Source organism: Amblyomma mixtum, chromosome 2, assembly GCF_055824585.1.
Source record: "Amblyomma mixtum isolate Tamu chromosome 2, ASM5582458v1, whole genome shotgun sequence".
Lineage (NCBI taxonomy): Eukaryota > Metazoa > Arthropoda > Arachnida > Ixodida > Ixodidae > Amblyomma > Amblyomma mixtum.
In genome coordinates, this window is record NC_143013.1 from 12,871,509 (window position 1) to 12,898,403 (window position 26,895).

The 26,895-nt window shown below is 49.5% G+C and overlaps 1 protein-coding gene across 1 annotated transcript in view; it reads right to left on the bottom strand.

Moving 5' to 3' along the window:
- The window catches only part of LOC149358457 (uncharacterized), a 136,767-nt gene that overhangs the window by 11,066 nt on the left and 98,806 nt on the right, over window positions 1-26,895 (bottom strand). The window contains exons 7-14 of the mRNA XM_089570523.1: window positions 22,121-25,507; window positions 21,156-21,335; window positions 18,632-18,837; window positions 16,903-17,038; window positions 14,576-14,707; window positions 11,635-11,789; window positions 3,156-3,303; window positions 764-853 (exon numbers count right to left, since the gene is read on the bottom strand). Coding sequence (XP_089426649.1) covers window positions 764-853; window positions 3,156-3,303; window positions 11,635-11,789; window positions 14,576-14,707; window positions 16,903-17,038; window positions 18,632-18,837; window positions 21,156-21,335; window positions 22,121-25,507 — 4,434 coding nt within the window. The remainder of the gene's footprint in view (window positions 1-763; window positions 854-3,155; window positions 3,304-11,634; window positions 11,790-14,575; window positions 14,708-16,902; window positions 17,039-18,631; window positions 18,838-21,155; window positions 21,336-22,120; window positions 25,508-26,895) is intronic.

Genomic DNA, 26,895 nt, shown 5'->3' on the forward strand with positions numbered 1-26,895 from the left:
CCAATAGAGAATGACCAATTCCGCATATATGGTCCTTGACCAGTTATAGCTATCGGAACAACTTCTATCCGTGAACAATGAATCCGTACACCAGAACCTAAGTGAAACCTGAAATGCTACACCACCTAATTCACATTTGGCCGAGCTACGCAAATGGACCTTCAATTTTTTTTTCGCTTCTTTTCTTCCGGCCATATCTTCGTCTCTTGCTGTGATCACTCTGACACTCTTCGTACGTGATGCTGAAAAAATCACTCCGAAAACAGCTATCGATGTCTCGTGTACGTGTCCACTGCCAAGACGCTCAATACACCTCTAAGAAAAGCGGCCATTTAAAACAGGCCCAAGAAAGGGAGAACAGCTTTCGGAACGATATTGTAGGCTGTCTCTTGTGCACGGACCTTTTATATTTGGCCCAGGTGCACAGTGTCACACGAGCTATTGATCACTCTGTTTACTGTTCATGCTAATAAAGCCAGTAGCTGCCCTAGACAAATTTAGCTTCACGGAAATGTTTCCAACATCGTGATTCCTCGTTAGAGCTTGGAAAGGCGAAGGCCGTCCGTATTCATAAATAGTGCGAATTACAACAGGCAAGAATAAATAGTCAACTTTACCGCCCCCTTTAACTCATTTTCGAGCCACACTCGTTAGATAGAACCCCGTGACACACTACAGATTAAACATCCACATATCCACGTTATGATTTTCTGCTCACACAAGGTGTGAGTGCAGCCGTTATCTGTTGACAATGCTCACTTACTTGCTCGTTCGTTGTCTCGTCAGCCTGATTGCCGTTGACTTGCTTCAAGGCGTCGTCAGCTTCAGCGATCATCTTGACACGACTCTCATTCTGCGATGAGAAAGAGCGACGATTTGATGTTTACAGTAAGGGAGCAGCTTCATTTGCAATTTCATCGCATGTCCATGGTTTGAAAGCTGGTACGAGTGCCTAAGAAAGAAAGAAAGAGAGAAGAAAAGAAAGAGAGCAAACAAAAGAGAGAAAGGGAGAAAGAATGAAACGAAGGAAGGAAGGAAGAAAGAAAGAAATAAAGAAAGGAAGAAAGGAAGAAAGAAAGAAAGAAGGTAAGAAAGAAAGAAAGAAAGAAAGAAAGGAAGAAAGAAAGAAAGAAAGAAAGAAAGAAAAAAGAAAGAAAGAAAGAAAGAAAGAAAGAAAGAAAGAATGAAAGAAAGAAAGAAAGAAAGAAAGAAAGAAAGAAAGAAAGAAAGAAAGAAAGAAAGAAAGAAAGAAAGAAAGAAAGAAAGAAAGAAAGAAAGAAAGAAAGAAAGAAAGAAAGAAAGAAAGAAAGAAAGAAAGAAAGAAAGAAATAGTGCCTCCCTCGCTATAAACAGTAGAAGTATAGCTGCTCCCAAAACTGCGAAATGTATACCTTCCTGATGATCCCTTTTGACGCTGATCTACCTTGATTCTTACTTCCATATCAACTCTGTTTCCTTCTTTGTGGTATCGCGTGAAATAAGCACTCACAAGCACACACATCTGCATGCAGACATGTTGCTCACGTTTGCGCAACGAACAGCTTTTTTGTGGATGAATACTGAACGCCATTAAAGAAAAGTATGTCGTACATATATCGATTGTTTCATATTATTCAGTGCAGAGTTTTCATTTGCATGCCCAATAATTCTGGACAAAGGCATTTTTGAACGGGAAAGAGTTTACTGGCACAATTTTTTTCATATATCACTTTAAAACTTAATATATTCTCAGATCTCCCTGCGGTAGGCTTGTATCTTATTTTTGCTATTTGCGTTCTCGCTCTCCTCAAAAACGTTCCTTATTGGTTTTCTAAGGAAGTTCTAGCTGTTCCATGCGAGCAATGGAAACGCTACGAAAAAAAAAAGATTTTGCGACATATTGGAAAAACGAACCATTACCTTGATTATTTATTTACCAGCCGTTAACAGATTTCCGAAATTCACAATTTTTCTCTAAGAATGGTGGACATGGAAATTATGAAAGATACTTCGGTGCGGTCTGTGCAGGCGGTTTGTGAGGCTAGGCGAGTATTATTTACGCGAGGCACTACAATTAAAAAACGGTAATTAACTAAGCTAATGAAATTTAAATTTTTGGTATTATGGCACAATATTGCATTGAGAAATTGAAGGCCGCCAAAAATTAAGGCCAGCCCAGTTATAAATAAGTCGGAATCAGCGTTGTGCTTCGACATATCGAACATGAAAAGCGCTTTCTTGAAAAACGTTAAGTTGGCTTTCCCCACATCACACAAGAAGCAAATGGCGCAATTGGAATATTTAATGCAGGAAATACTTCTATATTTAATGCGTTTAAGACGCAGACGACGCTGGCGTTGGTTCCACATCCAGAAACGCCATTTCATCGATATGCCCCGTGGCAAATCCTACTAAAGAGCATTCCAAGACGTCTTTTTCACTTTCGGAAAAAATAAAAACCAGTTTGCTGATTTCTAAATTGTAAAAAATTGGGCCCAGTTCAGACACTGCCAGTCTTTAATTTCGCAATGAAATCTTGCAGCCAAAAAACCAGAAGTTAGAAGGTTGATTAATTTTGGTTCAACAAGCGCATTTTAATGGCAATATATTAAGTAAATTACTCCCGCCTTGCCATACTGACCACATGCACGGCCACGCCGAAGTATCTTTCTGTCGTGTCCGGTCGCTGTGTTGAATGCAGCGAAAGACGCACACGGTACTTTAAGACTTCGTTTATTTAAAGCCGATGAGGGTGCGACCAGCGTCGACCGAGGCAGGAGCCGAACTGGCCGCCCGAAGAAAGGGGGGAGCTGAGAAGCGTCCACGGGAGGGAGTGGCTTCCCAGAACAGGAGGAGGGTGCGGGGGCGCACCGTGGGGGGGCCTCTGGCGACAGCGTGCGACGAGGGGCAATCGGTCGTTAGGAGGAGGATTGAGTGGTCGTTAGGAGGAGGATGCGAACTGTCGTTAGGAGGGGAATGCGAGTGGTCGTTAGGAGGGGAATGCGAGTGGTCGTTAGGAGGGGGCGCACACACACAAAAGCAATATGGGGACACAACACTTTCACAACATTTAAATGAAGATTCTGTAATGATTAATTTGAAACACCCAGTACTTCTGGCGTCTTGAATACGAGTTTTATGCTCTTAATGGGGATTAAGCATTATGGATACCACACCTCTATCTTTATCCGCTGAACAAGTCGTTCCTTCTCGGCCCGCAGGTTCTCAGCCTGACGCTTGGTGTTCTCGTCCTGGTGGATCTGTTCCTCGAGCAGCGCCAAGTGTGCGTCCTTTTCGCTGATGGCCGCAGAAAGTGCCTCCAACCTGCAAGCCGTGTTTGCAGTTCCAATTAGATCAACCTCCGTTGCAAATTTTGGTTGCGCAGTGTCAACTTCCTTTGTTGTAAACCTCATTAAAAAAAAAAGAAAAACAAAGAGCTCTGACGGAAACACCGCGTTCTGAAGTGGTCTGCTTGGGTTAATATTCTATAAGCTGTCCATTTTCTGTTTTCCATTTCGCGTCCATTCTGTCGTCTGTCAGTTATCACTCCGATATGCCCCCCGGCTTTCAAGCGTCTGTGCAAGCAATCCGGCCATTGGGTGGTTGGCAACCAGACCTCACAATTGGCTGCATATCATAGCCAATTGCAGCCACTGGCCATGTCCGGTCGCCTGCTGTTGACAGGAGAGCGCTGCGATGCGCCTCACCATTGGCTGCATATCTCAAACGATGGCAGCCAATGGTGAGGTCCGATCACCGACCATCCAATGACAAGAAGGCTTGCCAGAGACGCTTGAAAGCCGTGGGTATATATGAGTGACCAATGAGGGAGGACCGAATGGACGGGAAATGGACAACGGGAAATGGACAGCTTATAGAAAAAAAAATTGGCAGTGGCTTAGCTCTGCTGTGCCAGGATATACGTAGGCTCGTGAGGTGAGGGCGAGGTGTCCACATTTCTGTGGACACCTGAACCAGAGGGAAGGCGCATAACTGCCCCCCTTGGAACAGTGGACACCTCAACCATGCTTTAAGCTAAGTGGCGGTAGTGACAGGTGTGCGCCAACGTTGGTGTGCGCTGCATGCATCGGCACTGACAACGTTGTGCCAGAAAGGCGGAGCTGAAGCCTCCACTACGGCACCTCTTTCTCTCTTGCTTCTTTCACTCCCATCTTCCTCCCTTCCCTCACACCATGGTTCAGGTGCCCGCAGAGATATGCGAGACAGATACTGCGCCATTTCCTTTCCTCAAAAACCAATTTATTGAATTTATGAGGCCTTCGGCGTTCGTTGTGTTCATTGGCACTGGCGTTGACAACGTTTTGCACCCTGATCATTTTAAGGAAAGGAAGTGCGCATAATGGGTCCCTGGGTCAGTGGACGCCTGAATCGTGCTTATAGGTACGTGGGGTGATGAGAGAGAGATGTGAGCTGCAGGCATTGACAAGGTTGTGCCAGAAACGCGGCGCTGAAGCCATAGGCCGTCGGCGTTCATTGTGTTCATTGGCGTTAGCGTTGTCCACGTTTTGCACTCCGATCATGTTAAGGAAAGGAAGGCGAGCGCGCGCGCGGCGAGGCACGCCAGCTGTGCGCTGCGTGACGTCACTACTCGCGCATGCGCAGCACGGCTCTCCAGGAGCCACGCGAGACAGCTCAACCTTGGCCAGTGTAGCTCACGCTACAATACAGATTAACTTCTTCCCGCTCCAGAGTTGGAATGGCAAGGTATCAAACCTAAGGTTAAATAATGCAGTCGTCTCGGTGAAAAAAAAAATGAATCTGAAAGCATGAAGTGCGTTGCGAGTAACTTGTGCGAACTACTCAACTATGCTTGGGCATTATAAATTTCTTTTTAGTTCTGATGGTGGAAATTTCATGAATGCTTAAACGAAGCACTACGACGATGCCGTGAGTATTAAGTGAACCAGTTGAAATTTTCTTATTTATTGCTTAGCAGGGGGGTGTGAACTGCATAATGAAGTTGGATTTTAAGAATAATAATTCAGTTGTGTCAACATACCCCCCCCTCCCCCAAGAGAAAAATATACGCCATGAACCGTTTGTAAACGCACACAGTATCTACCAAGCTATGAACGTATGCTATCTCGAGCGCAGCTACAGGCACCGTACGACAGAGGTCTGAATTTGTTCTTTGATCTTTAGATGCACCAGAGGAACACCTTGGGCTGTTCGTCTTCGCTAGTAGGTTGTTACTCAGCATCTTAACAAATCGCACACGACATTATTGCACGAATATGTGATTATGTCAGCATTTATCTGCGGCAAAGAAATACTTCTTCATCATAAATAGGAAAACACCCGAGGAATTTCTTTTCTGCAGTAGGGTGGATACAAGGAGAATATGCCTTTTTTTTTTGCTGGTTCCAGGATGAGCGGATGTACAGTAGTGAACAGAAAATTGGTGGTGGCTTAGCTTGGTTAAGCCATGGTAATTGCGAAGCAATACGTGGGTTCTGCTATTGTACCGCTTGTGGTGACACTCTGGTTAAGCTTATGCTAGTATAGCTAAGCTATGCTAGTATAGCTAACCGTGCCTACTGCCTCGCACTGCGACGGCTCGAGCCGGGCCCCCGTTTTTACACAGATGGTGTGACGTCACTCCGAACGCGGCGCCCATGGTGAGAGCAGCGGGAGTTAGGCCGCCGCTCCGTGGCTACCACCTAGCATCGCGACGGCGTGTTGTTGTTGTTGTGACAGAGAAGGATGAAAAGGAAATTGCACGGGCCTGCCTACTGGCTCGAGCCGAGCCACCACCGCTGCCACGTGCAGATAGAGGAGAGTTAAAAGATCAGAGGAAAGAGAAAAAGGAAAGAAAACACGCGCGTCGCAGCAACAACTGCGTCCGCCGGAGCGGACGCTGCTCGAAAAAGAAAAATTCTCTGCCTCTCCCGTAACCGAGAGTAGAGTAAGCATGAAATGTTTACGGGCCTAATGTCATCTCGGTGGACACCCGAACCGCACCGTACAGGAAGGGAGGAACGCCACCACCCGTTCAGCGCAATGCCTTGCCATTTGAACGCAAGGTTTTTTGAGGAAAGGAAATGGCGCAGTAATTCTCTGCCATCTCGGTGGACACCCGAACCGCACCTAAAGGAAGGGAGGAACGCCACCACCCGTTCGGCGCGATGCCTTGCCCTTTGAACGCAGCGCTTCTCCCCCGGATCACGTATGACAACGAAGTGTAACGTGGCATTTATGTGCTTTTTGCACGTGTTATTAGAAATCGGAAATTATAATTCCGTGCATTATCAAACCCACAGCTCCACTGATATCTTGATAAACATTGAGAAGGCACTGGCAGCAGTTATTTTTTGTCTCATTTGGAGACCAACCGGCGCTTGCGTGCCGGTCGCGTAGGAGGGCTTAGAGAGTCTCGTTAAATCTCGTTAAGTCTCGTACGGTGCCCGGATGTTCTCGTTTCAGAGCCCGGATGACTGGAATTCAGTGCCCGGATGAGTGGATTTCAGTGCCCGGATGACTGGAATTCAGTGCCCGGATGACTGGAATTCAGTGCCCGGATGAGTGGATTTCAGTGCCCGGATGACTGGAATTCAGTGCCCGGATGAGTGGATTTCAGTGCCCGGATGATGGCTCTCGGTCTCGACGTGACGTCATCACACTGCCGACAACGGGAGCTAAAAGCATTTCATGCTTAAAAGATCAGAGGAAAGAGAAAAAGGAAAGAAAACACGCGCGTCGCAGCAACAATTGCGTCCGCCGGAGCGGACGCTGCTCGAAAAAGAAAAATTCTCTGCCTCTCCCGTAACCGAGAGTAGAGTAAGCATGAAATGTTTACGGGCCTAATGTCATCTCGGTGGACACCCGAACCGCACCGTACAGGAAGGGAGGAACGCCACCACCCGTTCAGCGCGATGCCTTGCCATTTGAACGCAAGGTTTTTTGAGGAAAGGAAATGGCGCAGTAATTCTCTGCCATCTCGGTGGACACCCGAACCGCACCGTAATGGAAGGGAGGAACGCCACCACCCGTTCGGCGCGATGCCTTGCCCTTTGAACGCAGCGCTTCTCCCCCGAATCACGTATGACAACGAAGTGTAACGTGTCATTATTTATGTGCTTTTTGCACGCGTTATTAGAAATCTAAAATTATAATTCCGTGCATTATCAAACCCACAGCTCCACTGATATCTTGATAAACATTAGAAGGCACTGGCAGCAGTTATTTTTTGTCTCGTTTGGAGACCAACCGGCGCTTGCATGCCGGTCGCGTAGGAGGGCTTAGAGAGTCTCGTTAAATCTCGTTAATTCTCGTACGATGCCCGGATGTTCTCGTTTCAGAGCCCGGATGACTGGAATTGAGTGCCCGGATGAGTGGATTTCAGTGCCCGGATAACTGGAATTCAGTGCCCGGATAACTGGAATTCAGTGCCCGGATAACTGGAATTCAGTGCCCGGATGAGTGGATTTCAGTGCCCGGATGAATGGATTTCAGTGCCCGGATGATGGCTCTCGGTCTCGGCGTGACGTCACCACACTGCCGACAACGGGAGCTAAAAGCATTTCATGCTTAAAAATGGCTGTGGCTCAACTTGGTTAAGCCGGGAAATCGCGAAAGCAATACCCATGGCTACGCCGAGCTCGCTCACATGATAGTCGTGCTGTTGTGGTGCTTGTGTGAAACTTGTTGTATACCTTGGTGCTGCTGTGGTGATCACTTGGCTATTCTATGTACAACTAGTAGTGAAACTATAATCGCTGCGGCTGTGAGGATATACTTGGTCACTGTCGACAACACTGAGCGAATCAGTCCCATCATCCACTGAAGAGCTCGCACGTTCTCGCCGAGCCGCATACTGGGCACGTCGCTTAACGAGTCTTGTTTCACGCTCTTCCTCTGTCTCTGTAGCTCGCCGCTCTCTTTTACGCGCATTACGACGAGCCTCCCTAGTGGTAGGCGGCCTCGCCGCGAAGCAATGTTAAGGCGCTGGTGGTTGGCACAGCTACTGCTTTCTAGCGACGTGAGTCGAGCCTAAATCTCTTCAGCGTAACTAGGGAGCCTACATGTCGCTTGGCTTAAGCCGGGAGGGGGCGCGACATGTAGGCTCCCTAAGCGTAACGCCACAATCGCGCTCCTAGCGGAAAGCGCAGGAGTTAGGCGCCCGTGGTCGTGGCCGCCGCGATCTGCTCCGGCGGCGGCGCGCGCTGTTGCTCAAAAGCGCGCTTCGATCGCGGAGGCCACGCCGTGGTGGCACCGCCGCGGCTTGCGACGGCGCGAGTCGGTCGCCCTTCTCTTCGGCGTGACGTCACAAAGCACCTGTTGCGCTCCTAGCGGAGAGCGCAGGCGTTGGTGGTGGCGCCGCCGCGCCACGGCAAAGGCTGAAAGTGCAAGTAGTAAAGCTTTCGCTTTAAAAAATTGGCAGTGGCTTAGCTATGGTTAAGCCTAGATATACAAGCGAAAAGCTGCAGTTATGCTTTGTTTGACGTCATGGCTGTCGCAGTTCGCGCACAATGCACTGGGAGCACCACGATAGCGGTGTAGATTTTGAGCCAACTCCCTCGCTACCACTTCTGGGTCTTCTTTTCTTCCTTCCGTGGCGAAGGTCTGCGTCTCTTCTAAGGCCGCCGCCGCCGCTCACACGTGCGTGCTCGCAACGCCTTGCGAAAGAACCTTCTCTTGGGACGGCAGCGGAGACCGCGCAGCAGCGCCAAGGGGTAAACCGGTGGCGAGGAGGAGAAGTGGCGATGGAGCGCGCGCCGCTGCGCGCGGCCTCTTTTATGTCCGCCGCCGCCGCTCGGGCGTTATCGCACCGCCTTGCGATAACGCGATAAGAATGCGATAAGAACCGCTAGCAGCGGCGAAGGGTAAACAGGTGGCGAGGAGGAGAAGGGAGGGGGTGACGAGGAGGAGGAAGGGCGCGCCGCGGCGGCGCCCAGGGGTGGTCCACGCGAAGCGCGGTGTTGACGAGCCTAGTGAAGCTTTTCGCTTCAAAACAGATACGCGGCCGAAGCCGCGGTCGCCGAAGCGAGATCGCGACGGCGTGAGATGGGGCCCCGTTTTTACACAGATGGTGTGACGGCACTCCGAACGCGGCGCCCCTGGTGAGAGGAGCGGGAGTTAGGCCGCCGCTCCGTGCCTACCGCCTCGCATCGCGACGGCGTGAGATGGGGCCCCGTTTTTACACAGATGGTGTGACGTCACACCAGACGTCATGCTAAAGGTCAACCGTGCCTACCACCGCCTCGCGTTTTGACGGGCTGAGGTGGTAGCTAAAGTAGTATTGCTTCGCAATAAAAGATATGATATTTCAGCTTTTCGAATTTAACATTTTATCGCACTAGAATTTGCGCTCCGGGTTAGAGGGACTACAATGTCAGACTTTTTACACAATACCAACTAATGTTTATTATCATATTAAGCGACAGTTTTTTTGTTCCCTAAATTTATTGAAGAACTGCGGTGGTGTGAAGGCATCGAATATTATACGCTTTTTATTACACAATCAGGCCACAATTTCAAGGGTGCCTTTTCACAATAACTTGATGCGTCAGCACTGCACACGTGAGCCTTTTGCACTGATTCACTGCTCGACTCCGCCGCAGCACGAAGTCCAGAAAAATGTTAGTGAATGTCTAGTCCATGTTTCCCCTCTTCTGCCGCAGCTTCTTGACTCTCTGATCGCAACTGCTGGCTTTTTTGTCCTTCGGACGATGAGCGATTCGTATCCAAAGTTATTCAATTAAAATAATCTTGGTAGGCCGAGTGCCTCGGGTCGCTATTCTGTTGAAACACATATCAAAACCCCACATTCTTGCTTGCCAATGGAAGCAGTACCTTTTCAAGAATGCCCTGATCAACCTATCCGCTCATGGCACCCTGAATTGAAAAACTCAACAAGCGGAGAATCACCCCCATGCCATTACGTTCAAGATTCTTTGATTTAAATTGGGAAGTTAACAATGTGTTGCATATAAACTGCATTTGGGGCGACGTATACAACGAGTCCCATCATTTCCGCACGACAATAAACTCGGGTTGTCTAATGAAATCATTCTTTTCTATTCGTCACCAATCCAGATCAGGTGTTCCTTTAAGTTTAATCGCTCTGGAAACCCAATTCTTTTCACAGATATGCGAGGGTTGAGCTGGGTTCCTGTTGCTTTGTTTAGTACATTTAGAGCCTAATACCATGGCTAAATCTTAGGAAATGTTGATAAAAGTCCGTATAGGGTTTTTCAGGCTCGCCCGAAGAATGTATTTCGAAGCAACTTAGATGGTCGTTTCGGCGTGTGTCCTGCGAAAGTCGAAAAACTAAACGTTCCCTTAAAACTTTTGAACGATGGACGGTGCTACTCTGAAATCAAGTGAAAGCTGTTTCATCCCATAGTTGTGGCCGCGGATAATTGCCATTTCAGCAGACTTGATGGCATGATGTTAATCTCACACTCCGGCCACTGCTTATAAAAAAATGCAGTGATATACGTAACCACGAAATATGTCAAATGAAAATGAGAGCGAGGTAATAGTTATTTAGAACAAACGGAAAATTAACGCAGAGGGAAGCGCCTATGAAAGGACAAAAATGAAAAACGAACAGAAGACAAAGAGTTACTCCCTCAACAACACCTAGCAGTAGAAGAGGTCATTATTGCACTATAATCTACTCAGAAATGACGAACATGCATTTTATATCCGTGATCCATTGAATTTTTATCAGGAAAACTGTAAATACCATATTTCTTTGTTTACTATTGTATGTTTCCAATCACCTTCATTCAAGATCATACCTAACAGAACTTATCATACTGTAGGGTTCTGATTTGTGTTTTAGGGGGTTTAACGCCCCAAGGCGACTCATGCTATAAGGAACGCCGTAGTGAAGGGCACAGGAAATTTCAACCACCTAGGGGTCTTTAACGTGCACTGACATCGCAAAGTACATCGGCATCTAGAATTTCGCCTCCATCGAAATTCGACCGCCGCGGCTGGGATCCAACCCGCGTCTTTTGGGTCAGCAGCCGAGCGCCATAACCACTCAGCCATCGCGGCAGCTATATAATGTAAGGTTCATTGAACGAGTGAACTGAGAAGTCGAAATAAAAAGTACGCTTAAAATTCTACCTTTACCTTCTTTAATAGTCAAGATATCCCGACGAGAGCCTCATCTCATTACCCTTGCCTGCTTACTGACATGATACAAAAGCTTCCGGCTTTTGTCTAATCCTTTTTATCGTGTACATGTTTCAACCGCACCATAGCTAGATGTGAACTTCAGTCCGTTAAGGCCCGTTGAGGCCGACTATCCAGGAAATACAAGCATATACAAACAAGTGCTGCAGAAGTGGTGAAGAACCTTAGCTTCTTGAATACAAAGTGAAAAGCTGCCTAGTGGGGAAGATGTGCTTCTGGATTACACGTATGCCCATGATATCTCAGGGAAACATGAAGCCTTCGGAGAACAGCTAGAAGTTTAGTCAGTACAGGCGTGCTCTCCCAGCATCCTCCTGCAGACGTCCCGTAGACGTCCCGCAGACGTCCCAGCTTGCTGCTGGGGAACCCAGCAGCAGCGCGATGCCCCAGCAGCGTAAAATGTGACGCTACGCTTCTCGTATGGGATGCACTGTCTCTGAGATAGGCACCAAGCAGAGTATTTCCTTTATTTGCAGAAAGACTCACTTCATGTCGTAGAGCTCATCGAGATGCCGCTTCCGCTCAGCCCACATAGCTCTCCAGCTGGCATCCTTGGTCTGGAGCCTGAGGTCAGGGCAGCTGCCGCAACGGATGCACTCTTTGCTTTTGACACGTCGAAGTTCAGCTTCCAGGCTGGACATCTGTGCGCACGAAGCAAAATATGTCTCTACCTCTGCTCCTGATTTTGTGCCAAATAGAGAAGTTCAGGGAGACCCTAGATTGTATGTCCCTCCATGCTACTGCCCCCTGTCTGCTATACTCCTTGTGCGGTTTTGCGTATCATTTCCTCCCTTGTTTGTAGTATTCCAGGAGAAGCCTCCGGCATCATTCACCTGACATGGACCTGCAGAGAACGGTTAGCATCACGTCGCAATTCAGGTGGCCACTCGTACCGCGCTTTTCCTTTCCTCATAATTTCCTCCTCTCCTTTCTCAGGACAAGTGAGCAGTGACATAGTACAACTATGCGAGTATTGAAGAAGCGTAGCTTGTTGGGCCAGTTGGTGCATGGTATGTAGAAAACCAGCGAAAAGGACGCATTCACAAGGAGGAGAAGTACACAGGACAACGCTGGACAGGACAGCGTTGTCCTGTGTACTTCTCCTCCTTGTGAATGCGTCCTTTTCGCTGGTTTCCTACATAACTATGCGAGGTTCTGGCAAGGGCGCTACGAAGAAAACAGTGAAAACAAACGGTAGTAACGGTATCAAGATGCAAATTTTGCCAATTTGCGATAGCACAGCCTTTTCTAAAGTGTGGGCAGAGGTGGTGAAATTTTTGCTGTTGTTAGTGCGTTGTAACATCGGCTCTTATTTCAAAGGTTAAGTAAATGCGAACAATGTTACCGTTACTTATACATGTACAGCTTTTGTCATAAATGCACAGATAAAGCGGTTTGTGTTCTAACCATGTAGTAGGGCTCTCCATCACGCCTGGGGTCCTAAGCTTCGGAGGAGTGGCGACGAAAGCCCTTTCCGCGAACGAGCAGCTTTGCGTGGCCCGGAAGCGAAGCTGGTGGGCTGTATATTTCTGCCAAAGGTTGTACTTCTTTTTGATCACGGACAGCAGCTATGCTTCCTAGCTTCGACACATATCATGCGCATAAGGTAGTGCGCTTAGCCATTAAAGATACGTTCACACGTCTGCGCGCATGCCACACACGTGCACAGAGAAGAACACACAGGAACAAGGAGTGCGCCAGTCCGCCGAAATCTCGAGTCACTTATCATCCAGACAACGCCTAATACACTTGTCGGAGACGAAAAGGGCGACAAGATGCGGCGCCATTCGGCACGCGATTTCCTCGGCCAGGGACCCTTGTGCATATGTGTGCGCGCGTGTGTGCGTGTGTGTGTGCGCGCGCGAGCCGACCAAGTGGCAGGCGCATTAAAGGGGATCCCGCGGCCGTCCCACCTCAACCGTCCCTGAACCGGGCGGCGGGCTTTGATGTTGAGCAGCGAGGTTGACCGTCGCCGTTTTCCGGGAACTCTACTGTCCAAGGTCGGAGAGGCGGGAGCGGCGGCGGAAGAGGGAGAAAGGGAAAACTCGGCCCGGCATCGAAAGGACAGTGGTTTTGTGAGACGCTGAACGGAAAGGTCGTGCTTCCAATCTCTGTGTAAAGTTTTCTTGTGCTACCGTTCGACCAATTAAACCAGTTGTTAAGTTTTACCGGAGTTCCTTCACTGTGAACGAAACTAACGAACGCGTACGTAGAGCACGTACTCTCTCACGTACGAGACAACACTAAACAAGAACGATGTCACCCTGCATAATATCTATGACAAATCACTAAAAACGCTACTAATTGCTACAAGAACCGCGGGTCGTCCGGCCGGTTGTCTCAATGTGGTGCTACCGAAAGGCAGCCGTGGTGCTACCGAAACGTCATTTGTTTTTCACCATGGTCAGTGACTTGCGAACTTCATCGAAGTATAGGTCCGCGTGCACGGTCTGGGGAAAAGGTGTTTCTAAAAGTGGCGTTTCTGTTTATAACTTGCTCGCTGCTTTCATAAGCGCCTTCTCGTCGTTTTCGCCAAGCAGGAGCCCTGCAGACTGAAACAAGTAAATACCTCCTGGCTTTTCTCAACAGCATGCACTACCGGAAAATGGAGCGGTATTGAAGACTGACCAAACCTGGAGCAGTAAATGTCACTTTTGCTCTCGAAAGTATGTTTGATGCTGAGACACTCATGCTTAAAGGACAACTGCATAGATTTTAGAAATCGCCGAGCTTAAAAGGGTCGAATGCGTGAAACTTGCAGGTAAAGCACGCGAAGTACTTTTGTGCAGGCATTTGAAATGATGACGTAATCACCGCTTAAAATCGCGACTCCCTTCAAGCTTCTTCGCAGCGCACAACGCCAAGTGTAGGGCGGGGGAGGGGGGCATGAGGACGTCATTGAAAGTATCGGCAGATTTCCAGCGCATAAACGCCTGCTTTGAATTAAAAAATCAACTCCACCGAAGGCAAAGCCCGCTGAACGTTCTTGACAGCAATCAACGAGGCATGGCAGCGTGTGGCTGACGGAATTTGAAACCATACCTTCCGTGACGCCAGACTGAACTTCTTCGTACTTCTTCGGTGCTTTGAGGAGAAAAAGAGCAAAATTAAATCGTCGATTACGTCACTATTGTCATTGCTAGTGAAAAAAAAAATTGGCATGCTTTACCTACAGCCGATACAGATTTGAATCCTTGAATATCGCGAACTTCTCAAAAAGTGGCGCCGTTGCCCTTTAAGCACCATGTGAATTCCGTCTGCATGCTTTGCGTCCAGCCCTCTTTCTCTGTTTGCATATCTCAATCTGTTTACTTTTTTCTACCACATTTTATGGCTGCGTCTCTGGCGGTGTCTCTGGTTATGTTTTGCTCTATGTGTTGCTTGCTTTCCCTTTCCTTTTTGCAATGGGCGAGGCAACCAGGCAGACCTTATGTTGCGCCTTCTGCAGCAGGTGCTCCTGGCGGACCACCTCGGCTTCGCTCTCGGCGGTGATCTCGACGCTCTCCCGCAGGGCCTCTTCCAGGGCCTCGATGCGCTCGCGCTGCCGGGACACCTCCTCCTGCAGAGCGGCTCGGCGCAATCAGCCCTCGCAGCGTTTCGCTCCACGAACCGCCGCGGCCTCCGGGAGCCGCACAACTCAACGAGGCGATACCGAACAAAGGCAACACAAAGTGGCAAAGCAAACCCGGACCCATTCAAACGAAATAAACAAACACAAAATAGAATAAACAACAAAAGCGACTCCAAGCTCCAGTCGTCCGCACGGGGTAGTAACAGGAGATTAAATCAACAAAATTTCAAAGAAGCGCACTTGCTTTCTGACTTTCGAGCGCTGTGTTCACCAAGCTGCTCAGCTTATGTTGGCGAAGAATGATAAAACTAAACGACATATTCGAGGCATCAATGGAAACTTCAGCGGGCGGTCAGAGTTAAGAGACGATTGCCGTCGGCACTCTTAATCTAGCCCGTATGTTAGGTGACATCTCAGATAAGTGAGAAAGGCAGTTAACACAGGATTTAGGGACCGTATAGCAGGCCTGCACGCCACAAACATACACATGTGCTTATAGAACAAGCGTAAGTCAAAGTAACGCTGCAACGCGTTGTCCACAAGAGATACATAGTGTATATATGCAAATATGTAAACGTCCTTCATCGCCGGCTAGAGATTCCGTCTCTTTTCGTTTAAGGCAGTATTGTTAGCATTACTCCGCGGTTTCTGGATCACCGACTCGTCGTTTATATTACATGCTTGCACGCACAAACGAAGGAAACGAACAACGAAAATGGCGCTAAGTACGCGTAGATTTTGGTGCTCGGCTTCTGCCTTTAGATGAGAGGCAAATCAAGAGGCCCACGTGACCGCCACCAAGCTGCATTATTCTGAGCCCAAAACTCAACGCTCAGGCATGGCTGTCGAAAAGGTAACCCATAACGTGAACGGAACATAAGGAACGTTAGAAAAAACTCGAGAAAAAACTGGCTGGACCGGGCGCCTGCAATAGAACAGTAGAAGGCAGAGGTGAAATTGACACGCTGGTGATCACTGCACAGACAACACTGCAAAAAATTGGGATGCGATGAAAGACTGCAGTGTTGAAGAGCACTTGTCTGCTAGCCAGAAAATTTAATCCGCCCATGGCACACTATTTCAAACTTGAAAGGCCCCTCTTTTTACACGTGCAAAATTTCGTCAGCTGCTTCGGTTTTTGGGTACACCTTTTCTAAACAGCACTGTAACATTCTTACACTGAGCGGTTAATCTTTGTGTTGCAATATTATATACCCAGTTGTCACGTATCTGAGCCATAACAAAGCCCTCCTAAAGACTACCTTTTTTTTTTCGCCGTCAGGTTCGTTGAGTTTGCTTCTCCTCACAAATACACTGTGTGTGGCGGAGCGCGCTTTAAAGGAGAGCCAAGAGAACGTTGACTGGAGTCGAGGAATGGTGGCGATATAAAGCCCAGAAGTCGGCTTTGAGGAACTCAAAACAGGTTATCCTCTTGTTTTCACTTGGTTTTGACCGTTTAAAGAAGCTGTAGGTGCAGCCTGCATATATGCTGACAGTCTCGCATGAGCCTACGCTGTTGTATATCACATTCTAACTGATGTGTTACTTCGTAATTGCTTAAACAAAGTAGATAACTTATTTTAATGCGCATGACCAGACGGGTTTTAAGTAAAGATGATGTTTTAAGCTTATATTTATAGAATAATACTGAGTGACGGTGTGAGGCTGCTATCATCCTACTATATTGCTCTCACTATCGGTCAAAACACCAGAAGCATGCCAGTCAATGAAGACATGACCACCAAAATTTGGCCGAGAGCCCGAACGAAAACTCGGGCAGAAAGCATGTGTAACAAAAAACGGCAAAGGAGATAGACCCTAGTACTTCTTAAAAGCCTCAATAAATACAAGACGCCGATCACAAACAGTAATGACCGCCCGGTAGGCCATGGAATAGCGCGGTCATAACAGCCTCATCGGCAAGCTGTCGATATTTACGTCTGACGGCGTGTAATACCGAACTGCAAAAATATACGACATCCTGAGCAGTAGCGGCTTGTATTTTTTTCATCACAACACCACTACAACCACTACAAATGATTTGTATGTGTTCCGTCCAACTACTGCATTGTCTGAAGCCCTGCTGTTGACTTCGCGGCCAGTGTGTGAAAATGTGTTTCCTTTTGGCAGACATCGGCTTATCGTCAGCGAGAGGGGAAAAAAAGTGTTTTCTTCTAACTCACTTGAGCTTTGGAAGCTTCTCGACCGAGGTCGCCTTCTCTCCGGCGGGCTTCATCCATCATCTGGGCGCTCCGTGTCTTGTCCGCTTGCTGGCTTCGCTTGAGCGCGTTCAGCTTGCTTTCTCTGTCCTTCAGCGCCCTGTGGGGGGGGGGGGGGGGGGGGGGTAAGAAATTCTGGTGAAGCGAGCAGTGACGAGACCACAGCAACTGGCATGCTTTCATTCAAGCCAGTTAATCCGTGAAAAAAAAAAAAAACAGACTGATTGGAGAGTCCATTATATATGCGCCGCATACCTGCCAGAGAAACACAGCAGTCAGGTGTGGTGTGAAACAATGATCGCTTGTTGCGAGACTTGCTTACGAAGAAAAGCTTGTTACGAAACGGACTGAACAGAAAGTGTGTCTAGCCGTTAGGTTCATTTCACTACAATCCATGTAAGTACACGCGCACGTCATAAACTACGAACTTTGCCGTCCATAAAAGGCTTGAAAACTGTGGTTGACACCTGTTAATTGCCCCAGTAGGAAGACGGTATTGTCACCGCTTCGTAATTTAGTTAAAGTTGAGCTTGGCTAACTCATTGTCGACGCCTAAATACTGCGCGACTCGAAGCAAAACTGGGGAGAGCACAAAGATTTAGAAAGGAAAAAGAAGAAGGAGTGAAGGGTTTCATATCAATTTAGACAGTGCACTTTTGGGTTTTGTACTTCGATAAAACTTTTGTCGTTGCCAGATACAAAGGCCGAAGAGTGATTGAGAAAAATCAAAGCACACAGCTTACTCACGCCCGTGTCAGAGACGAGTGAATTGCGAGTGGTAAAAAATGCGATGACAAAAACTTATCATGCCACTCAGCAATGCGTTATAGCCAGCAGAGAACGATCAGAGTGGTATAGGGGCACCGACCACCAATTTTATTTCCAGTTAAAATGTCATATCATCATCACCTTTCCCGCTTTCTCTTTGCACGATACGCATCTTGCGAAAAACCAATTTCTAGTTAGCGCCCTAACCCGCCTAGTTACGGCAGTTTCTTTCGCGTGTACACGCCATTCTTCAGCAAACTGGATGAGCAACTTCATGCCTTACCAAAATCAGACGAAAAATCACAATATCTTTTCGTTCTAGGAATGCTTCTGTCGCCCCCGCAGCAATTTTTCAACTCTACAACGCAACAACGCCCCTAGCTGATCTAATTAGGGAACGAATCTCTGTGGCACGCTGTGTTAGTAAAATGGGCTACGGTAAAGGTTGCACGCACGCCCACTCCTGCGGGTTTCTCATACGCGACGTGGGCGCGGCTGAACTGAACGCAGTGAACGCTAGGTAGCGAGTTATTCATTCATGCAGTCTTTTACCTTTTTTCCAGCACACTTATTTGGCTTCACGACTGCTGGGTGGCCTGACAGTTCTGTGAATCATTGTGCTGGTATGAGTTAGTGCTAACCCATGAAAGTTGTAATTACCACACTCCACATCGTCCAAGGTTTTGCTTCATTTATTTAGAAAAGTGGCATTGCATAGCGACCGGACATACAGAGGTTTTTGTAGTCAAGACCCGGACCGGTAATATTTACCCAATTTTTTACAGATGACCCTGTTTAATTATTTTGAACTGATGTATACACTCACTCGCACAAAAACACGCACACACTGTCTCTCTCACTCACTACTAATTAATTTATCTACTCATTTACAATTACTCGCGAGGCAGGGCAACTTCACACTCACTCCTGCAGCTGCTTGATCTGTGCGTTGAGATGGTTCTTCTCTTCCTCGAGGGAAGACATGATCTGCAGCAGCCGTTCCAGCTCCGCCTCGTTGGCGCCACCCGCCTGTGCCGGCGGGGGCGCCTGCCTGGTCTCCAGCTCCGCGCAGCGCATCTTCAGCTCAGCCAGCTGCCGAACCAACTCCTGCTCTGTCTCCGTGCTACCCGCCTGCCGGGTCGAAGGCGACCACAGACCGGGGTTAGAACCCTCGATTTGACAGCAAAAGCGTACAAGTGGCGCAAAATTTAACGTAAGTGTGAGAGGAAAAGGTGGGAGGGGCGTTCACGTAAGATGGCACATACAAGTGTCAGCGGCAGCTGCAAAAAAGGGGCCGTGTTGGGCTAGGAGGTCATGAGGGCCAGGTATGTAAAGATTTCATAGTCTTGTACAAGGGGATCATTAAGCCACATGACCTGCTGACAATTAATGGGTCACACGTGTAGGGACGCGCTTTACTCGTCCCCTGTGGTTCGCTTCCCCGCAATGCACCCTCCGTAGCCGTGTTAGTTTCTTTAACTAACAAGGGAGGGCGCCGGCGTCACAGCAACACGAGCGCCACGGATGGCGTGTTTGCTGCGCGGGGGGGGGGGGGGGGGGGGGGCGGGGGGGGGGGAGACGGGGAGACGGCCCTGTTCGACTTGGGATTTGGCCGCGTTCCAACGTGTCGCGCGGCGCTCCGGTCTTCGCCGGCGGGCGCCTTGTGGTGGGAACATGCTCTCGCCAGCTCGACCCGTCCGGCCTCGGAGTTTCCCCCTGCCCTAGCGAGGGCGAACATTCGCTCGTAACCGTGCTGGTGAGTCGGACGTCCTCGATTCCTCAGTGTATTTTGTTGCTAGCTGGCGTTATTGTTGTCGTAGCAATAGATGCCTTGTTTGTGTCAGTCAGAGTGTCGTTCTTTGTACTCTCAAAGTAAGGCCCGCCGTGGTCGGCGTGCGCTCGGTAGCGTACGCGACCACGGGGTGGGGTCTCGGCGGCTTTGAACTGGGTCAGCCGCGGTGAAACGGGGAGAACGTAATTATCACCCCAATTTAAAACCCCACACACGAACTATTGATGAGATCACAGAATGACATGAACCATTGTTTATGTGACGCACTGGTTATAGACTGATGACGTAGATCACGTGGTCTTTCTATGTGATGACCTCACTGATGCGGACGATGACAGCCAGGTCATAAAACGCGGTGTGGTAAATATGGCTATAGTGACGCAAGCTTTTAGATGTTTGTTTTTACATTCTTCAGAACTGCCGGCACGCGGCTTCATCGCTCTGTTTGTGATGCAAGACGCCACCAGATTTATCTCGATTGATCGCGCCGACGTATAGCCGATTCCACGTTGTTCCAGACTGTTGTGGTTACTTTGCACGCCATATCTCGAAAGTTTGTTGCCGGCTTTAAATTGAGCGCAGCCGGGAGTGACAGGCATTCTGTTCGCACAGCATCGAGCATGCTTATTGCTACGCCGCTGCCGAGTCATTGAGTTGTTTGTGGGTGCAGGTCTGCCCAATAAACATTTTCTTTCAGAAGCCGTTTTCGCCACCTTCCTGCTCTCCGAGCTGCCGTCACCACTACGTGAAAATATAATATCTGGCTGTCTAAAATATGTTGTGGAGTGATTGATATCTGTAAGCTTCAAAAGAGAGAACATTCACATGTTTATGATGACATTGGCACCTCTTTGTCAAACACCTCAACAACAAGAAAACATAATAGGGCCGACACAACAGCACCCATGCCGCCCCTGTTCACGTGGCAGGTTCGGTATCACCTCTTCATAAAGTGGCCTAGCTGAGAACGTGGTCCCAATGGTGCCAGTACTTCAAGCTCCAAGAGTACTGCTGGAATGTAGCTACTTGTTCTGAATTGCCTTACAAAGTGCTTTGAAGCTATGCAGTCTCCAAGTGTAAATATCGTTGAAAGGATGTGATCAAATACAGCATATAAAATATTCGAAACAAAAGTTACAAAACCACACTTATTACACACATAAATCATGAGAGGCGCAAAATAACGAACCACATTTGTCTCTCTTCAATTCAACAAAATGTTTACGCGCGAAAATGGTGCAGGCACGCGTGATTCGTTAAAAAAAAAACTAATAAATAAATTCACCATCACACTGATATTGCGGCCGAGAAGTTATATGGACTACTTTCTTTGTGGTATACCCAGCGAAGTCAGGCAATAGCGCAAAACTACATTTTCTATGCCACAGTAATGCTTTTGCAAAACAGCGCCGTAACTGTACAGAGCGTTGCCACATCCCTGCTACTACAGGCACACGAGACACTAAATTAAGCGTCACAGGAAAAAGCCTCAAATTCGGTAAACGGAAGAATAAACAGTCAAAATCCAGAAACTTTCTCCTTTGTGAGACCGTGTCGTGGTGCAGGCGCTGATTAATCGCGGAGCGGAACATTCGCCTGCCAACGCGTTAGTGTGCATGTGAATAATATAGACCCTGATAATTCTCGGACTGCGAACCTTTTGCAGCTCGGCTTCGGCCTGCTCCAGCTTCTCCTTCTTCTTCTTGAGCCTCTTTTCGAACTCGTCCAGCTGCTTCTGTCTGTCGTCGAGCCTCTTCTTGAGGGTCTCGAGCTCGGCTTCCATCTTGGGGCTCGCCTGGGGCTGGGCGGCTCTCGCGCGCAGGTTCTGGATCTCCGTCTGGAGAGGAGGGCGAATCGATTAGCTTTTTATCATATCAGCAATTGCGGTAGAGATTTATGCCCGTTTTAGGGCCAACAGAACCAAGCAATCGCCAAGGAACCAATTGAGGGTATACGGCATGCAATTTCATGGACACTAAAGAACCTAGTCGCAGTTATGGTATAGATGCGTCGCATTACGAACTATGCTTAGTTATGTTTACAATAAACGCGGTGTCTATACAGCAGGAACGTTTTGGTGGGCTTGTTAGCCAAGCATCCTGTATCGAGCAGCGCAAACATAGACAAGCACAAGAGACGAGAAAACTGACAAACAAAACGCTGTGTTCGCCTGTTTCTTCGTCTCTAGTGCTTCTCTGTGTCCGCGCTGTTCGATACAGTATACATCAAAAACGCTTACAGCCTTTTCTACTACAGACACGAAAAATACGACTACCATCAGAAAGCTAGCTACATGCTGACAGCCGTACTTCGTCGTGCACGCTGTCATAGTGGCTACAGAAACAAAAGGAAACTATACATAAACCTAGCAGTTCTTGTGCAGAATTAAAGCGAAAATATCTACAGAAATGCAAGCATATATGTTCATCTCAAAGCAAAGAAATAAAAAAGAATAATAAAGGCACATTATTGATGTGGAAACAAAACTGCAAGAAAAGGGGAAAAAAAAAGTCACTGAACCATTCGCCAACAGAACAAAACGCGTGCTGCTAGAACCAGGGTTGGAGTAACCAAGGACGTGCTGAAGCCATTCGTCGATGAGCACACGTGACGGTCACTGACCTCCCTCCGTTCGATTTCTTGCACCAGTTTCTCCAGCTGTTCCTGGAAGCGATCTCGTTCCACGGCGAAGTTCTTGACCTCCGCGCGTGACTGTTCCAGCTGCTTCCTCAGCTTCGAAGCTTCCTCTCTCTGGCTTTCCATTTCCGCTTGCATCCTGTCCAGCTCCCTCTGCATTTTCTCGCGCTCACCTTCCTTGGCTCCACCGGCGGCTTGTTGCTGAAGTTGCTGCTGTTGCTGCTTCAGCATCCGGTTCGCCTCTTTCAGTTTGACAGTCTCCGCGTGGGTCTCGTCTGACTGCCTCTGCGCCTGAGCAGCTGTGTCCAGAGCCCTTTCCAACTTAGCCTTGAGCTCCTTGTTCTCCGTCTCGAGCTTCTGCATATGCTGGCTGCTCTTCTTCAGCTCCTTTTGCAGGTGCTGAAGTTCTTGCTGCTGTTTCTCGATCTCGCTGCGCAGCCTAGCATCTTCTTGCGCCCGTGAAGCCGCTTCCGTTCCGCTTCGTCGCTGCAGTTCACCGACGAGCTCCTGGACTTCGACCTGAAGCCTGTTCCGCTCCTGAGCTGTCTTTCGTAGCTCTTCCTGGACCATCTCGAGACTTTCCTGGAGTCGTTTTGTCTCTGCTCGAAGGCTCTCCTGTTGGTTGCGGTCTTTCTGCGAACTCTCCTGAACGCTCGAGATGTACCGCTCGGCGTCTTCGACATCCTGTTTCAAGCGCTCCACCTCCATCTGTAGCCGGCTGTTCTCTCCGACCGTCTTCTGGAGGTCTTCCTCGGAGCGACCCAGGAGGTGCCTTAGGCGCTCTACCTCCAAGCTACTCTTCTGCTTGTCGCCCTCGCTTGCTTCGTGCAACGAATCCAATGTCGCCTGAGCCTTGTTCAGCTCTGCAAGCAGCGTGTCCCTCTCCTGGATGGCGCGGTCAGATTTTTCCCGCAGCCTCTGACACTCGATTGTTAATTTCTCTATATCCTGGCGTTGTCGATCGTCTGCCGTCGCATTAGCTTTCTTAAGCTCAGCCTGCGTCGCCTCCAAGGCCCTCCGCAAGCGTTCATTTTCAGCTTGGTGTTGGGCGCGCATGTCCTGTAGTTTTTTGACCTCCAACTTGGCGCCTTCGTACTTGTCCTTGGCTTTTTCGACTTCGATGTAGAGGCGTTCTATTTCATTTGCATGTGCCTGGCGTTCTTCCTGAGTGACGCCCTTTTCTGTCCGTGTTCTGTCCAGCTCGGCTTTGAGCTTCGCGTTTTCCTCGCTTGTTTTGTTAAGTTCCGCGAGTGTCTTTTCGTACTTGTCACGCATCTTCTCGACATCGATGCGAAGGCGTTCAAACTCAGCTTGAGACTTGTCCTGGACGTTGTGATACTTGGCCATTTGCGCCTGATAACGATCCAATTCGGCCTGCTGGCTCTCTTTTTCTGATTGAAGGCGATCTTTTTCGTTCTGTGTCTTACGCAGTTCTGTCTGTGCCCTGTCCAACTTCTCGTACAGTTTCTCCAGTTCCACCTGCATCCTAGCCAGTTCTTCTTGGGACTTCTCGTGGTGCGTTTGGGTCTTCCCCACTTGCGTTTGGATGCGGTCCATGTCTAGAGACAGGCGGTCTACCTCGGCTTGCAGCCGATCGCGCTCGGCTTGAAGACGGCGTGCCTCCAGCTGTGCCTTATCCAAACGATCGCGGGCCACTTCCAGCTCGACTTGACAGCGGTCAAGGTCCTGTCGTGTCTTCTCCTCCGCCTCTTTGGTCTTTGCGAGCTGAGCATTCGTTCGGACATACAGATCTTGCAATCCTTCAAATTCTTCCTGAGAGCGCTTGTGGTCTTCCTTAGTTTTAGCCAGCAGGACTTGGCACTTGTCCAATTCCAGGGCCAGACGGTCCGCTTCTGCCTGTCCCTGGTCCCATCGGGCTTGGGCTTTAAAGCTTTCCGCCTGTGCCCTGTCAAGCTTCTCGCGGAGCTTGTCCTGTTCCAGTCTGCACAGTTCCCTTTCTTCCTGGGCCTTCTGCAGCTGCAACTGGAGTTTGTCGGCGCGGTCGCGCGCTGCCCGCAACTCGGCCTGTGCTGCGTCGGCCTCGGCTCGTCCTCGCTCCGCCTGGAGCGTCGCCTTGTCGTGCCTGTCACGCATCACCTCAAACTCGGCCTGGATGTTCTCGCGTTCCTTGTGCGCTTTGGCTAGTTGACTCTGGAGCAAGTCCAGGCGGTCTCTAAGCGCATCGGCTTCCGCCTGAGCGGTGTCGCGTTCCTTGTGCAGCCTCTGCTGCAGCGACAGCGCTCTTTCGGCCTTCTCCCTAGCCTGCTCCAGCTCTGCCTGCAAAGCGTCCTTCTCCTTGTGCGCCCTTTGAGCCTGCAGCTGAGCTTGGGCCAGCTGGCCCTGCAAGCCTTGAACTTCGTCCTGACAGCGCTCGCGGTCGGCCCCCAGCCTTCTAGTCTCGGCCAGCGCCTTGTCCAGCTTCTCCTGAAGCCTGTCGGCTTCCAGCTGCGCTCGGTCCAGCGAAGCTTGCGTCTTCTCCTGCGATATCTGTGCCTTGGTCAGAGCGCCCTGGACGCGCTCCAGCTCCGCGCGCAGCGTATCGGCTTCAGCCAACGCTGCGTCCCGGTCCGACTGTCCACGGGCCACGATTCCCTGCACGCGGTCGTACTCTTCCTGCAGGGCCTCCCTCTCGGCCTGCGCGTTCTCCAGCTTGGCCTTGAGCCGGTACACCTCTCCCTGGGAGCGCTCGAGCTTCTCCTGCAGCTGCTCCTGTTCGCCGCGCGCCCGCTCCTGCTCGGCTTGCGTCATCCTCAGCTCAGCTTGCGCCCGGCGGAGCTCGGCCTGGCAACGGTCGAGCTTCTCTTGTATCCGCTCGTCGGACGCGTGCTGCAGCGGCAGAACGCTGGTGGTGCTCCGGTACGGCGAAGCCGTCACCGTGGGCTGCTCCAGGCGGCCCACGTGCTCCCGGAAGCGGTCGTTCTCGAGCGACAACCGCGCGTGTTCGCCGCGCAGCCGCTCCCAGTCTGCAGACGAGCGGCTTACCTCGGCCTGGATCTTGTCCAGCTCGGCGCGCGCCTGTCCAAGCTCGGACTGGGAGTTCTCGAGACGCGCCTCCAGGCGCTCTTTCTCGGCGTTGGCCTTCTCCAGGCGGCCCTGCAGCTTGTCCATCTCGCTCTCCAGCGCGTGCATCTTCATGCGGTACTCGGCCAACTGGCGCTCGTGCAGGTCCCGCTCCTCGTTGCGCTCCTGCTCGGCGCGGTCCCGCTGCTCTCGCAGCTGCACGATCTGCTTGTCCTTGTCGCCGATGGCCTCCTCCAGGCTGGACAGGGCGCCCTCCGACGTCGAGTGGTGCGCCTGGATCGCCGAGAGACGCGCCCGCGCCATGTCCACCTGGTTGTCCTTCTCCTTCAGCAGGTCCTCCAGGTTCTCGATCTGCATTGGCGAGGGGACATCTGAGCTTCTCACGTTGAAAAACAGAAATGCAGGTGACTTGACAAGAAATTGATACTGGCCTGGGCTTAATAATTTTATCGCCGGATACAACTCAAGAACCAAGTGGCAGATGGTTCTCGGAAGCGGAATTGCAGCCTGTGACGTCCACCAATAGCAACGACGTCCAGTTTATCCCCTTCACCTGCTAGCGCGACATCGCAGGTGGGTGGCAGGAGCAAGGCGATTAACCGTGACGTCGTTAAATTTGGCCCATGCCAACTGCTGCAGTGTCTCTTCCCAGGGCCATCTATCGCTGCGTTTAGTGGCATCCTACTGTAGTGTTATAATGTTATAAAATAGATCACATATTTTGTATACTTTCAGTGACATATACAGCCGCAATTCTTTATAGCATGCCGTAACTGAAAAGTTTACTGCATGCCAAAATTATGTAATAACTATCGGGGCACGTGCAACGATGCTCTGATACCATTTCTCGAATTGGACAGAAAATAAACGTATTTCCTTGACACCAAACGTGGTCGAAGTCGGAGTGTGTGAAAGAAACGCATGTCTACTACAAGGGATCCTGAAGAAGAGTGAAGGAAGGTTCTTCACGGAAGACAAAAGAAAGCTGCTTTAGAGTAGGCTCTTCTTTGACTGCTCCGCTTAAAAGGGGGAACGCATGCCATAGATGAACAGACAACGGTACTTAACCAATGGCATGTAATACATTACGATGCTTTGGAACTAGCCACTCTCCATCATAAGACGTCTAATGTTAGCAGTTGATTATAAATATAATAATCGTTTATTAAAAATTAAGGTGAAGTTGGCTTCCGCAAATCCTTCGGCAGCGAAACACGCCACGTGAGGACCGCCGCTAGTCTTGAGTTAGGTTTTCTTCACCGCAAGACACCGATATGGTGTAAAAAAAAAAAAAATCGAGTACAGGAGAACGAAGGCCACCCTAAAGCACTCCCCACGTTCACCTCGTCACGCGGTTTCACAGCGCTAGCGTTGCCATCAGATGTAGAAGGCTGCGCAGCAGATCCGTCTCCGCGCGCGAAAAGCCATCGAAGGAAGCCATTTCTTAGGAGAGGCGCCACACGCGGGACCGCGGCGCGCAGTTCGATATATCAAAATACCGGCGAAATCTCAGTTCGATATACGCGCGACGCGACTCCTCTATTTATACACAAGATTTTCAAGAGGATATCCTGTATGTTCGATATAGCCAATAATTCGATATATCCAGGCTCGACTGTATGCGCGTTCAAATTAGGTGCAGCCGGTCGGCAGTTTACAGCAGAACAGTTTGCACTTCGCGCAACAGTTATAACCAACTCTAGTTAATTTAAGACGTTACGGCAAACGTACACTACTCC